Source organism: Myripristis murdjan, chromosome 17 (genome assembly GCF_902150065.1).
Source record: "Myripristis murdjan chromosome 17, fMyrMur1.1, whole genome shotgun sequence".
Lineage (NCBI taxonomy): Eukaryota > Metazoa > Chordata > Actinopteri > Holocentriformes > Holocentridae > Myripristis > Myripristis murdjan.
In genome coordinates this window covers 31,850,937-31,865,103 of record NC_043996.1, presented here as the reverse complement: position 1 = coordinate 31,865,103, position 14,167 = coordinate 31,850,937, and the positions used below count along the sequence as shown (strand labels likewise).

At 38.0% G+C, this 14,167-nt stretch overlaps 1 protein-coding gene across 1 annotated transcript in view; it reads right to left on the bottom strand.

Moving 5' to 3' along the window:
- LOC115375367 (stonustoxin subunit alpha-like) overlaps positions 1–14,167 on the bottom strand; it is a 40,907-nt gene that overhangs the window by 5,878 nt on the left and 20,862 nt on the right. The window contains exons 2-4 of the mRNA XM_030074781.1: positions 10,637–10,711; positions 8,211–8,318; positions 6,298–6,639 (exon numbers count right to left, since the gene is read on the bottom strand). Of these exons, the coding sequence (XP_029930641.1) occupies positions 6,298–6,639; positions 8,211–8,289 (421 nt within the window). The 5' untranslated portion in view covers positions 8,290–8,318; positions 10,637–10,711. The remainder of the gene's footprint in view (positions 1–6,297; positions 6,640–8,210; positions 8,319–10,636; positions 10,712–14,167) is intronic.

The following is a 14,167-nucleotide window of genomic DNA, read 5'->3' as shown; positions in this document are numbered from 1 at the left end:
TTTTGATCAGCTGATGAACAGCCTATTTCAGTTTAATGGTTGTTTGCAATAAATTTCTTACTCATTTTTTTATTATTATTTATTTATTTATTTTTTGTCTCACTCCCGTTTCTTCTTTTTGCATTTTGAAGCTCTACTTAGAACCTTTTTTAGATACAACAGTGGAAAATGTAAATTCTTGCAATTTCTCAACTGGTCTTAAGATTTTGATCAGGAGTATATGTCCTGAGGGAGGGAAAAAAAGTCCCAAGGAATCCCACAAAAAAAGTCCCAAGGAATCCCACATTATCTGATTTGATAGGCGCTAATTGGAGTAAATGCCAGAACAGATATTTAAACAGTGAATTAAAATGTTACTATATACACAGTAACCTTGAATTAAAAGGTTACTATATAACAGTGAATTAAAAGGTTGCTATATAGTAGATAATGTGTGATATGCATTTGTAAACAGAATAATTAAAAGAACTTGTAATTGACTTTTGTCTTGTCTTTGTGTGTGTAATCAACTTGTGAATTTTTATAGTGATATCTGAAAGTAAAATTTTGAACCCCATTCACCCGTGTGTTAAAAAGGGCATTTTTTGGTATTACATGGTCATATATAGGTGATTTTCAAAACTTTCCACCAATGGGAATCCTTGGGACTCCCATTAGTGGAATATATATAATGCAAAACTGCACCATATGCCTCCTTTTAAGATACAAAGAGAAGAATGTAAAGACTGTACAACAATGCAGTATTGTACAGTACCAGTCAAACTTGGACACACCTTCTCATTCAATGGTTTTTCCTTTCTTTTTTAAAATTTTCTACATTGTATTATAGATTGCTACTGAAGACATCAATTCTGTTAAAGAACACAGAAAAGTGTTAAACGAGTATGTTTTAATATTAAAAATAAAGAAAAACTATTGAATAAGAAGTGTACACACAACTAACCTAGCCTCTTGAGACTCTAAATTATCCATTACTGTCCCTGTCTCATTTTTTGTCTTTCTTTATTTTGTAGAATTACTGGTTCATAGTAAAGGATAACCATTAAAACAAATAATTTGAAATTGTAATTAGCTTTTCAGCGTAGAGGGAATTCTATGAATGAAACAATCTCAGCTGTCTTTGTATAACACTGATGCAATTGATACATTCTACTGAAACAGAATTTTATATGTAGTTTTTATCATGCTCACAGTTAACATGATTTATAAATTCTCTTATTGCCTCCAAGTTTGAAGCATGCTCAACTCCAACTCCAACATTAGTCCTCTCCAACATCAATGTTAACTGTTAACTTTTATTTTCATTTAACAGAAGTATCAGCTGTCAAATTGAAAATAATTTTTATACTCCTACATGTAACGTTTGCTAAAAATGGATCCTCTGGTTGCTATACCAACTTGGAGTGTTCTGTAAGTCTGAATGGCACGAGACAGTTTCACTTTAAAGTGGCTCTGATGGTTTGTGTTGCTTTTGACTGTTGTGTGACAAAGGCGTTGATAGAGGGAGGTGCAATGTAATGTCGCATTTTATAAAGCTGTTTTTTCCACCCTGAGAGGTTATATTTTCTTAAAATATTGCAGTGGCTGCATCTAAATGTTTTACTGTAAGTGTTTTATTGTTTGTTGTTATTTTGGTGGGATTCAGGCAGTATGTTATGTGATGGGAGTGTTAGCACCCGATTCTTTTGTTGAAAGCCCAAGAACAAACCGGAGTCAATCTTCAGCTCTCAGATGAAATATTTATTATGGTCACATATAAAGTAAGGCAGCGCTGGGCTCAGAGTGACAGAGCTCTCCCAGGAGCTCTGTCAGAAAGAGCCCCAATATTAGGAAATGACATTTATCTTCTTGGGCTGGGCCTCCCCTGTACAGCGGTTGGACTTAGACACAACAGAGTATAATTGGCCAGTTGCCCGGACATGGACAGGTCAACCACTGTCCACGCCTTGTTTCTAGAATGTGTAATGCTAGTGTGTGAATGTTGTCTGGGCGTGTATCTAATGCCATAGACCTAAATAACAAGATAGAAAAGTTACATCTGGCTCCTGTTTTATCTGTTCTCTGTTATGCAGAGCCAGCTCCAAGCGGTCAAGCTGTCCTGAACTATAATACATTGGATAATACAAGAGACATTGAGTTCTGAGATACATTGGATAATACAAGAGACATTGAGCTATAAGGCCAATTATAACAGGAGTACCTGCATGATTAAATATTACTCAAAACTTGTTTGACATACAGTTTTGGCTCTATTTGAAGTTTGCTTGGCAAAGCAAAATTTAAGAACAAGCAGGAGAATACAGATTCAAATACAAAAATATAATTTAAACCGGTATGATTGTAGCTACTCATAGCGCACTGCATTAAAGCCAAAAGGCCTCCAATGGAATTTTATTCTGTAGCCAAGGGAAAGAAGGCAGATAGCAGACAAAGAATGTAAGCTGCCAAAGGAACTCCTAAAGGTTTAATTTGATCCAACCAGGAGGTAAAAAAAAATCCACCAGCATCCATTTTCTATGTTCTAACATTTTTTTGGAAAATATATGTTACTTACAGGTGACATATGCCAGGGTCTCTTACCTAAATTTGCAGATTATATGTATGTACACTACTCACAAAAAGTTAGGGATATTCGGCTTTCAGGTGAAATTTCAGGATGAACCTATAATGCATTATAACCTTTACAGGTGAACTTAATGTGACCTTCTGTAAACTTTTGAATGCACATGTCCAACTGTTCAGTGTTTCAGTACTTTTTGCACAAGTTGCTGTTCTCTAACAAGGAGTTTAACGGCAAAATTTGTTGTGGTATATCCACCACTGTTGTTGGCTTTTGTTTCAAGAAATTGTTTGAGATGAGGAAATCACCAGTGTATGCTTCTACTTAAATGCCCTACTTTCATGATATAATATCACTGTAGCGTGAACAGTTTACATTTTCCATAAATTTCACCCAAAGCCAAATATCCCTAACTTTTTGTGAGTAGTGTATGTGTGTTTGTGTATAATCAGTAAAGTAAGTATAAATCAGTGTCAAGTTGTACACTGGAACAACAGAATACATCAGAAAACTTTATACACAGACTATTTATTCATGATTATTAATCATTAATAATCAACATTAATAATCAACATTTCACATTTTCAGATTCAGGAACAAACATTTTGTCATGTGCTAATAGTTAAGAATCAAATTATAGTGTATTACCTAATGACTATACAAGGTTATTAAAGTATTATCACATTTATCTCACTAACATAAAATCCATATCAGTTAATACCTATTACATCAGTTGTCATTAAAATTATGAACATTCATGTTACATATTAATTCCAAAGAAAACAAAATAGAACATATAAAATATTCTTTAAACTGAGCATGAGGCCTTTGATTCTCTATTTTGGCAGTAAATTTCTATTGTGTCACCAGTAGTCTTGTACTGAATAATGTTAACTTGGTGTAACACTAATAGCCTTCAACACTAAGATTAAAAAAGGAAGAAAGAAGACACAATAAACCAGAAGTTAAGTACACATATGTGACTTCCTTTTTATATAAAAACAGTAGAATAAAGTTTAGTAAAATGCTTAAAATAAAAGGTGAAAAACTGTGGCTCCTTCCTTTTTATATTCTCTTAAATCTAAAGCAAGTTTTGAGCTGTGTCTGCAAACTTTCAGGTAACTCTCATTTTCCACTTCTCTCATTCTACTTTGTGATACTCAAGTATTTTTCAGTCATATTAAGAGCTACAAAGAACTTCATCATGTTTTTAGTATTTGTGTGCCAACAGCGTTCATAGAAGCTGCTGTCATCCTCATCATCACACCCTGCATTTTTTTCTGTAGAGAGTTTATTGTCTGCAAACAATCCTAAATTATTGAATTTGAAGTGAACTGGCAGACCATTTTTTGCTTTTGCACAGGGGATGCCAGAGGCATTGATATCCTCAAGAACTGGTGGCTGCTGGCCATCTGCGGATGTCACCAGAATCCTAATGTTCTCTGCCACATCTTCGTTGAAAATGGAGAACATTGACTGAAACAGATATCTCATTGTCAGTGTTACCTTTGGAACTGAGGTGTTGGTGACAACACACACTGCATGAATCTCATTGGCTACTTCACCAGAAGCTAAGAGACTTGAGATCGGCTTTGAGACAAGATTTTCAACATCTAAATTTACAATCATCATTTGATCCATCGGATCTCTAGGATCTATTGTTATGTCCCTAAAGGCCGGAGTGTCAACAATGGTCAAAGAATGCGGGATTTTAAACCCCTCTTGGTGGTTGATTTTGTACACAGTGACTTCAGAAGTCTTGCTTTCATGTTGTGAACTCAACTGCTCCTCATCAGTTACTTTGAATCTGAAATGATCGTTCCATTCTACACCAACAAGGTAGTTGATCATTCCATTAATGAGAGTGGACTTTCCTGATCCGTTTGCTCCAAGAACAATTATAGTGCGATTTTGTTTCATGGTTTCTTTGCCAAAACTGTATATTTTGCATCCACCTATATCTGCTACTTCGTTGTGCACAGGTAGCTTGTAAATTGAGGGTGAGTCTGAATTTTTAAGTTTGCTTGAGCATTTTAGGATCTCTGCAAGGTGCCTATCCTTTTTTGTCCACACATTAACTGTGATGCTTTCCTTGCTTCTACCAGCTACACCACAATCACATCTGACCCTGACAGCGTACTCTGTCTCTGGCTGAAGCCCAGATATGATGGCCTCTTCATCTTGTGAAACCATTTGGTTCCATTCAAAGTCTTCATGTGTCACCCCGGGAGCTATTTTTGCATACTCTACAATGTAACTCAAAATGTTGACACCTTTGCCAATCTCAGCAGGTTTCTCCCAGCTAACCGACAGCTCATTTGAAATTGGATCAGCTTGCAGTTTCCCCGGAGGACTAGTGGGTAAAGTTGTAATGGGACCACTGTTTTTACTGACTGGGCCTTTGCCAACTGAGCACACTGCTCTGCATCTGAACAAGTACTCTGTGTTAGGAGCCAGACTGGACACTGTGACTTCTCCAGCTGTCAATACTGTCATTTGCTGCCAGTCATCTTCCCCACTGACACAGTACTCAACAGAGTAGTGGGTGATGTTTTCTGTTCCGAATCTTGGTGGAGAAATCTTCATTGTCACACTGTTGTGGGTTGTGTCACTTACTGCTGGTTTTTCAGGCTTTGAAGGAGGTTCAAAGTTCTCAGGAGTGAAAGAACCTTCTTTATAAAGGTGAATGCTTGCGCCTTTTGGCTTCTCATTTGTTATACCTGCTGTCAGGAATCTAATGTTTTTCTGGTCTATGTTGGCCTCTGCAAAGCCATTGAAAAGCTTTGCTTTTTGCCTCACTGCATCCATCACCTCCTTTGGAAAGTACCATTGTTCCTTCTCTACATCATAAGTCTGAAATGTGATGTCTTGAGGACTCTCTGTTTGTGGTGTTTTCATTAAGTACTTTGATAAATATGAGAGGTATGGTTCATCATCCTCCAGTGAGGTGAAAGCAAGGCACACAGCATACTCAACACTGAGGATTTCCTTGTCTAGTACATGGCGAGATGTGACAATCTTGGTGTTTTTCATCATGTTGGTGATTGATTTTAAAATGCTGATTTCTCTCTCTTTACAACTCATCCATTCACTCAGGTTTTTGTTGTTGAATGGAGAAGAATGTCTCTTTTTCAACACCTCTGCAAGCACAGCCTCCTCTTCCCCACCTCCCCGGATTGATGGAAGTTTCTTTGCCAAGGTCCTCTGGAATTCCAGCTTGTACTCAGAGAGCAATTCTTTAAAGGTTTTTAGCTTTTTCCCAATCTGTGGGAATTTCTGGGTTGTGCTGTTTTTCATTGCATCATTGCACCTCATTTCTAGCTCACTCAAGTCCTCCAGGACACTCTGTGCCTCCATCACTAATCTAATACTTATCTGACGGACAAGTTGAGCTGCAGCAGAATCTAAACTTTTCAGGGGCATCAGCCAGACCTTCACTGGAATGGCATTTTCTCCATTTGCTCCCAGTAATGTTGGTAGACTCTGGTAGACTTGTATTGCATCCTGAAAGGACACAGGATTCCTCTGAAGGTTAAAGTCACCGTGGAATTTGCAGGAGAATTTTTGAGCATTTGCAATGTCCGTGTCTTTCATTTGCAAGGAACCTTCACCTTCAATTGCAAGGCAGGGAATTTTCTTGATTATCATCTTCAGGTTGCCCTCAATGTCTTGATGATCCTCCTTTTCAGACACCTCACGGTCAAATACAAAGAAGGCTTGTGCCCCATACAGGATACCTGTGACTACATGTGTTGCTATTCCTTTATCAAAAATGTATTGATGTTTCATATTGCCTCTTCCAAGATGATTCATTGACAGTTCCTCGAACTTGGTTGTAGTTTTGTATTTGAGTGTCACTCTGGCCTCATTTTTGGAAATCTTACTGTCATTTAGGTATTTGGCAGACCCCCCAACCTCTATTAGTCCACCCAAGAAACTTGCTTTCAGGGAGGCTTGGACATTTAATGCTGAAGATTTGTCCTCAATTGATTCAGATGCAACTATCTCAAATTCACTGTTGGGTTGGGGTCTTTCTCGTGCATCATTCTCCAGAGCTTCACGATCCCATAATGTCATACCTGTCACAAAGGGTAAAAATCAAATTTTTACTTTTATTTCTACACAGCCAGGCCGGGAATCTTCTCAGTATAACATGGAAAAAATGCTTATCAACACTATATTTTTGGTGAAATGAATAGAGCAGAAATATAAACAGAAAAAAGAGTTGAAAAACTACCACTGCCAAATCGCTCAAATTCACAATGGAAATCTGATCAAAACTATGATAGAATACATTATACAATGGTGAAATTGCTCACTTTACAGCTACTGAGGTTATGTAATTGGGTAGGGAGTAACTAGGCCATAGAGAGGAAGCATGAAGCGTTGGGTTTTGCAAGCTTTTTCTTTTTTGAGGTTCGCTACGTTTGATTGCTGCCAGATGTACGGCTAAATTGCGAGTGTGCTTTTCAGCAGAGAACATATGCTCAACAATACCACATGAGGAAGGACCAAATATCTGTCCATTTATCAAATACGACAATAAGAGGTTGATTACAGCAAACAATGATCATTTTGCTCACCTCCACCACCATCCACTTTTTCAAAGTTAACTTTTTTTAACAAATCTGGCTTGTCTGTCAGATTTTGTTTTGCAGATTTAGTAAGCTGCACTGCTAAAATCATCTCCAAAATGCAAGGACTGCCCTGACCTGCTGTCAAGTCTAGCCAGACAGCTCAGCTAGTGACTGAGCAGATGAGTCGATATCTTTAAAATATCTCAACAGAGGCATAAGCTCAGTTCTTGAGCCCTGTTCTACTATTCTGTTCTGATTTTCACTTGTTAAAATATGTACATGCTGTATCCAACCAAGTCAAATATTTAATTAATTCTTCAAAAACAATTATGCCTTGCATTCATGTCGCTATTTACTTGTATTAAATGTCTTTGATACTGCAGTCTCTGCATTGTTAAGAGTCAGGAGGTAGTGAATGAATACTCAAATTCATATTGGCCATAGTTTGCAAGGGTGTCTTATAACAGAGAGTAATGCTGTTGTCTTGTTGGACCATTGGTTGACCGCATTATTGCGTGCCGCCACTGCGTGATGCCTGTTATCTCATTCACTCAGTCACAGTGACACGAGTGATGGACTCATTATATTACAGTAACATCGTAGCTATTGCAACTATTTGGTATGTTTCTTGTACGTAACTCTTTGGTTCATAATTAGGCTATACTATTCATGTATGTTTAGTTGCTGCAGACTGACACTGTGTAGACCAGCCATTGTGCAGTCAACAAGTGTAGTTAAATAATGTGATGTTCCCTCTTCTGAGCTATCCGTGTGCTGATGTGTAGTAATGTATCCAGTTGCCCAACAGTCTGAGAAAGTTGGTATGAGTGCAATGCAGAGCTGGCATATAGTTCAGTTTACTATTAGTTACTTTGGTCACACTGTAGTCACTGTTAGGACAATTAATTCATAACCTACAACAGGCCATTATATATTCAAAACCCATTAGCCCAACCCCTCACTCAACCCCTTACCCCACAACTGTCAGCCTGGTAAAAACACGGGGGAATTAAACATTGAAATTTTTGGATTTGTCCAGTTTCATTTCATTTAGTAGCTTTACATTTACATACCAGGGATCAGTGAGTCTCGGCGGCAGTCGTACAGCATGCCAAGGCTAAAAGGCCGGCCAAGCGCTGCCAGCTGTATCATCTCTCTGGCTTGAGGATTCACCACTCAGTCTGTACTGGACAAAATACACAACAGTATGGTAGTCATTTTATAAAAGTGCTGTGACACTGCAGAAGTAACGTTGGGTGACTATTCAAATAATAAGGAAGTTTTTGTGAAACAAAAATAAATAAATAAATAAATAAATAAATAATACTAATAATTACAAAAAGAAAACCAAAAAAGAAAAAGCATGAATTCAATTCATAATTGACAAGCACATGTTCACCTAGACCTGCTGTCATGGTCTGTAAGGGAAAAATCTTAGCCCTTAAATTTAATTGGTCAGCCTCTTTATGTTATTTTTATAATTATCCAGCAATATCTCCTTTGCTCTCCCTGAATTCAACCTGCAGGGACTGAAAATGAAGCGAACTCAATCTCACCAGCAGCAGCAGGTCCACTTGTTACAGTCTGTGGTCAAAACACAGCACTGTGGTACAGCAGCTTAAATGGAGGAAATTATTTTGCTCCCGCATGTTATAAGGTCAAGACCACACAGTATTATTGACCATACATTCATTTTGTTTGAATCAATCAATCAATCAAACTTTATTTATAGAGCACTTTTCATACATAAAATGTAGTACAAAGTGCTTTACATGTTAAAAACCCCGGCCCAGCCGTGGCCCAGGCCAGAATGCCACAGCACCAAACTACAGGTAGGCAGAGGACCCACGGCACTGCAGCGGAGCACTGCAGCAGAGCACCGCCACAGAGCCGTTACCTCCATACCTGCCACACTAAGCACTGAGGACACTTTTGGACTTCAGTTGAGGAACGTGTTCAGGTGTTCACAACAAGTCAAGTAGGCTTTGACTCAGTGACAAGTTATCCCGAGTATCCTTGAAGACCATTGTGCTGTCTACTTAACAAATATGTAATATTTCTGAACGTGTAATATTTGAAATTAATACTTAAATATGCCTGTATCTTTTCAGCATCAACTAAATGAAAAACTCTTGCCCATTCAACTTCAGAGATGAGGACTTTCTCTTTTAAAAATAAATCTACGGTAACTGCAATAAGTGCTTTGTACTCACACCTCTGTGTTCCCCTCTTTTCCAGCTCATTCTTAACAAACACCAACCACTCCATCAGCACGAGCTCCTTGAAGCTGTCCTACAAGCTGACAGTTGAACCTTACAGTGTGCAACGCAATAAGCACTGTACATTTCTATACAACTAGGTACTCTCGGTATCTCAAATTACCACCGTTGGTATTAAATTATTGTAATATGCATTGAGTATTGGGCAATTAAAATAGCACTTTATATTTATTGGGCAATTTGCAATATAATAATGCACTTTACACTTTAGCACTCTGCACTTTAATCAGCCCCTCGACATATAATTTAGTGTTTAAGCAGTGGTGAAATGCGCATGGTCCCCTGACCCTTGGCCTGTATGTTTCATCATCAACTATGCTGTTTTTTGTTTGTTTGTTTGTTTGTTTGTTTTTTGATTCTATTGTGTATCATGAATAATGTGAACACTATGTACAACACCAACCTGCCAATGGGACTAGAGATGGAAATTAGCCACATGCTATAATCTCACATGTTTACATACATATGTGCATTAACATGTACTGTCACATTTCTTTTGAAAAGAAATAAATCTACAAATCTACAAATCTACCTGACACCACCTTAGAGGGTATCAACAAAACATCTGAGAATTACTAGACATTCAAATTTTTTCAGTTACTTAATCCATAAGAATTCAAGACCCCCACCCCCACCACCACTTACTTCAGATCAGTGTATAGAAAACATAGAGCCTCTAAAAGTCTTAAGTGTATGAAATATCATCATAATATAAAACAGCCTGTATATGCTATGTACATGTGCCACAGTCACAGCCATAGTGTAAAACACGGTCAAACTGTACATGTAAAAGCTTGCATTGTGATGGTTATGTAATGTAATAGCTGGACTGCTGGCCATTATCACCGGTAACAGCTTTCAGGGGATTTACAGTTTTGGCATAGTTACATTAATTATTTGATCGAGCCCAAAACATCTTATATTGGTTATTTGATTTTTTTGGGCCAGTAATCAGTTCTTAATTATGATGATGTTGAGACAAGCCAAATGGTTTTCACTTCATGAGCCTGTTGTGGTAATAAAAAGTTGTGATTGAAAGCGTAAATTCACTAAATTTCAGTGAATATTAGTTACATACAGTATATTTACATTATTCATCACACATAACCTGTTTCAATATTGAAGATCATTGTAATATTCACAAACAGCCATCTAACAGAAAATAGGCTGTACTTTGAGGAAAATAATACGGTGCAGTGAATAAATCACATCGTACTTACATCTTGAATGTCAGCTGCTGCCAGGCTGGGGTGCACAGATGAACTAAACTGGCTGTGATCTGGTTTTCTGTGGGTCTGTCAGCAGTGAGAAAGCTCCTCCCTCTGCTCTTTGGGATGGACTGGTCATGAAAGGAAGAAGCTGCAGTTTCATGAACTAATGCTGATTTCTTGTAAATGACCTGAATTTCCCTGAGTGTGCAGAGCTGAGTGCCCTCCTTATCAGAACAGTATGTTTATGATTGGTCACACACGACATAGTGTCCTCTGCCCTTGTTGGCTGCATATGGTGGCCTGCTTCATTGCAGCCTTCTAATATCCCATGAGGACAGTATGATAATAGGCCATGACTAGCTGGCAGTAACTAAGGCCCATAAAGTAAAAGTTGAAATGTTGCTGGCTCATATTCAAGGAGATACACGTTTTGTACTTGCAGGGGCTGAGTGGCATTTCACATTGTGCCTGCATTCACTGACACATATTTACGTTCTATCTGTCTATCAGTCATTAGTGCCTGCAGACCTTTTGGACTGAGATAAGGCTGCTTTGCCTTGTCTTGCCCATGTGCAAGTATGCACGTATGCAAGTATGAATGCAAGTATTTTCCTCTGTGTATATGTGAGCGTCTCACTGGACAATGACACATTGTTTTCATCCTGGGCCAGAGCCAGAGCTGTTTTGAAATCGCCGTTATTGTGGTAAAGAGGAAATTCAGCCCTCTGTACTGGGGGGAGGGGTTCAGAAATCGGGGCATTTATGAGAAATCGGCCTCAGCAGCTTGAAATTTCAGTTTTTTTCCCTCTCTTGAACGCTGTCAATTGACAGGAGGAATAGGTGTGGTTTTCTCACTAGAGACTATATAGGCAGAAACCAGACAACAGCCAGTAGATTGCATCTATGCACCGCCGCCTGACAGCAGCAGAGACATTTCTGATGTGAGTAAAGTGTAACTTGTTCGCCCGTTGTCCAGAAAAAGTCCTGTAATACATCACTTAGAGCTTCTTGGAGTCACAGTCAGTATCTTGGTGAATGTTTTATTATCAGCTGCCTGACAGCATATAAAGATTAACAGTTACCTTTTTCCTAATAGATAAGCCACAGAGTCAAGCAAGGAAATTTAGATTCTGGAAATCTGTTTTTCTGTTTAAGTTGTTATTTTCCTCTTAGGACACACTAACCTATGTTGGGCTGCTGTTTCAGGACATTGTGATCCTCAGGCGAAGCACGGCTAAGCCCACTGTGTGTTGCACAAGGTCAAGATATGAGAAAAACACTTGCACCACCATTCAGCACTTTCCATAGTCTATACTTGAGCTCTCACTTATAATTGGGACATCAGTAGTTGTGCAACAGCTTGTTGAGTTTGAAAACCATTTGCTTTGAATAAACATGATGAGGAGAAGACTGCAGAGTTAAAAAAACAATAATAGTAACACCAAAACTGTAGATCTTAAAGTCATTGACAGTGAAATGGCTTGTAGCCCAGCTTCTGATAGTACATAGCTACCATAAATACACAAGCTTTTAGATTTACAGGTTTTGTTTTTTTAAGCCTAAGGTTGTAACCTGTAAGTCAAAGGTCCAACCTCAAGGATGCCTCCGTAGACAGAATCTCAACACCTACACAGCATATTCAGGCTTTTTGATATTACAGCAGCATTTAGTGTGCTGAAGATTTATAATGGTATTGGTTTTGCTGTTCTTTGGGTTTTTTTTTATTTTTTTATTACAAAGTGTGTCATAAAGATAGTGTTGTGTTCATCAAGGTTTTTAGGTGTGCAGGACTGAAAAAAATTCCTGACTTTTTACCTGTCTCAGTGATGGTGTTGTGTGAGTATAATGGTGTCAGATAAGGTTCAGTTTTTAACTTGTGTGATCAAATCAAGGAGCATGTACAAAAGGAATCAATTGCAGTTGTTAATAGTGAATTGGTAGAGTCAGGGGATGCAGAAGCATGGAGGTATAGCAGACATGTTTAGGCTTAAGAGATGTGCACTGGTGTGTTTATTAAGAGAAATTCCCTGTCGCAAAGTTCATGTTGCTTGGCCTGCCTCTAACTTGTTTATACCGTACATCAGCCGACAACTAATTAAAAATGTTATATGTTGCTTGTCATAGTTTTAAGCTGTGCTGTTTTTGTTTGTAATTTAATGTCATGTAATTAATCCTGAGGCTGAGGCTGTGGACTTCATTTTAGGAGTGGTAAAGAAATTGGAGATGTGCAGTTATCTGGCCCAATTTCTTCCCCATTATACACTATTTTGTGGATTTTTACCGAGTTTTCCATTTGGATTAAGCATGAAATTCTACTCAGCCATGTTCGGCTTGCTCAAACGCTATCATCTTTCAGTGAATGAAAACTCATTTTTAATTGTGTCTTTTAAGTAGTCTGGTTTGCTGCTCTTAATTATTATGTTACTCCAACTTTTTTAATGGTTCTCATTATTAATTAGTTTTTTTATTTTATTTTATTTTTTTTTATTTGTCAGTTGCTGGTCTTTATTTTTTGATCCAATTTGATTTGATTGCTACCTTTCACTGGAGTGAAATGTGCTTCACAAATAAAGTTTTGCTCCCTGACTTTATATTGTGCTCTCCTTTTGTTTGACTGTTGCTCAGTCAAACTGCATGGGGTACAGTTTGCACTCAGGTGGCTTCATTCATTTTCAAGTTCTTTGGGTAAGGTCAGAGTTTAGGCTGCATTTGATTATTAAGCATTCAGTGATGCTAACGGAACTCGGCGCAAGCGCCTCTGGCAGCATCACTGTCGTGACAATAATAACGGTCAGGCACACCCTCGAGTGTAATAATGCGATTATACAACTATTACCAACAAAATAAAATGTATAATCATAATGTATTCATACTGCGGGCATTTCGCTCTCAAAATATAAACGTTTTTTGCTAGTATTCTCTCCGTTTCAGCGGAAAACATGAGATCTGACGTTAACTAGTCCTTGCCAGCCAGCCAACTAGGGCTTTAGGCTATCATGTTTTCTAGACATCGTGATTTCCCAAAACTGAATAAATTCCACACAAAGCAACATAAAACTGCTTTGCTAGCTCAATCATGTTGTAACTTGAATATCTGCTGAAAAAAAAAAAAACATTTTAAATGGACTGATAGTTAAACTTCTGCCGACTTCTCAGTCATTTTTAATCTAAACCGTTGCCGTGACAGCGACTCAGCAGCACAGCTGATCTTTATCTACAACCAACTTATATTAACAGTTATATTTAAATATAGGCTACTGCTTTCCAGTCTCGGCGCCAGAACAAACATCTATCTTTTCTTAAACTCACCGGCAGATGTTTTATTTTAGCTGGCAGTGTGTCACTCCAATTTAACGTCAGCTCTGATTAATGCTAAGCAGCAAAAGTAACAGTAAGCAGTCACATTAAGGCTGAACAGAGTTATATAATTTCAACCCATACCTTTCGGGGGCTTTTACCAATCACCTTTTCAGGCTGTTATCTATTTACCTCTGAAATAAAGACGACAGTTTTCACAGATGTGTTGATTTATTAAATGTT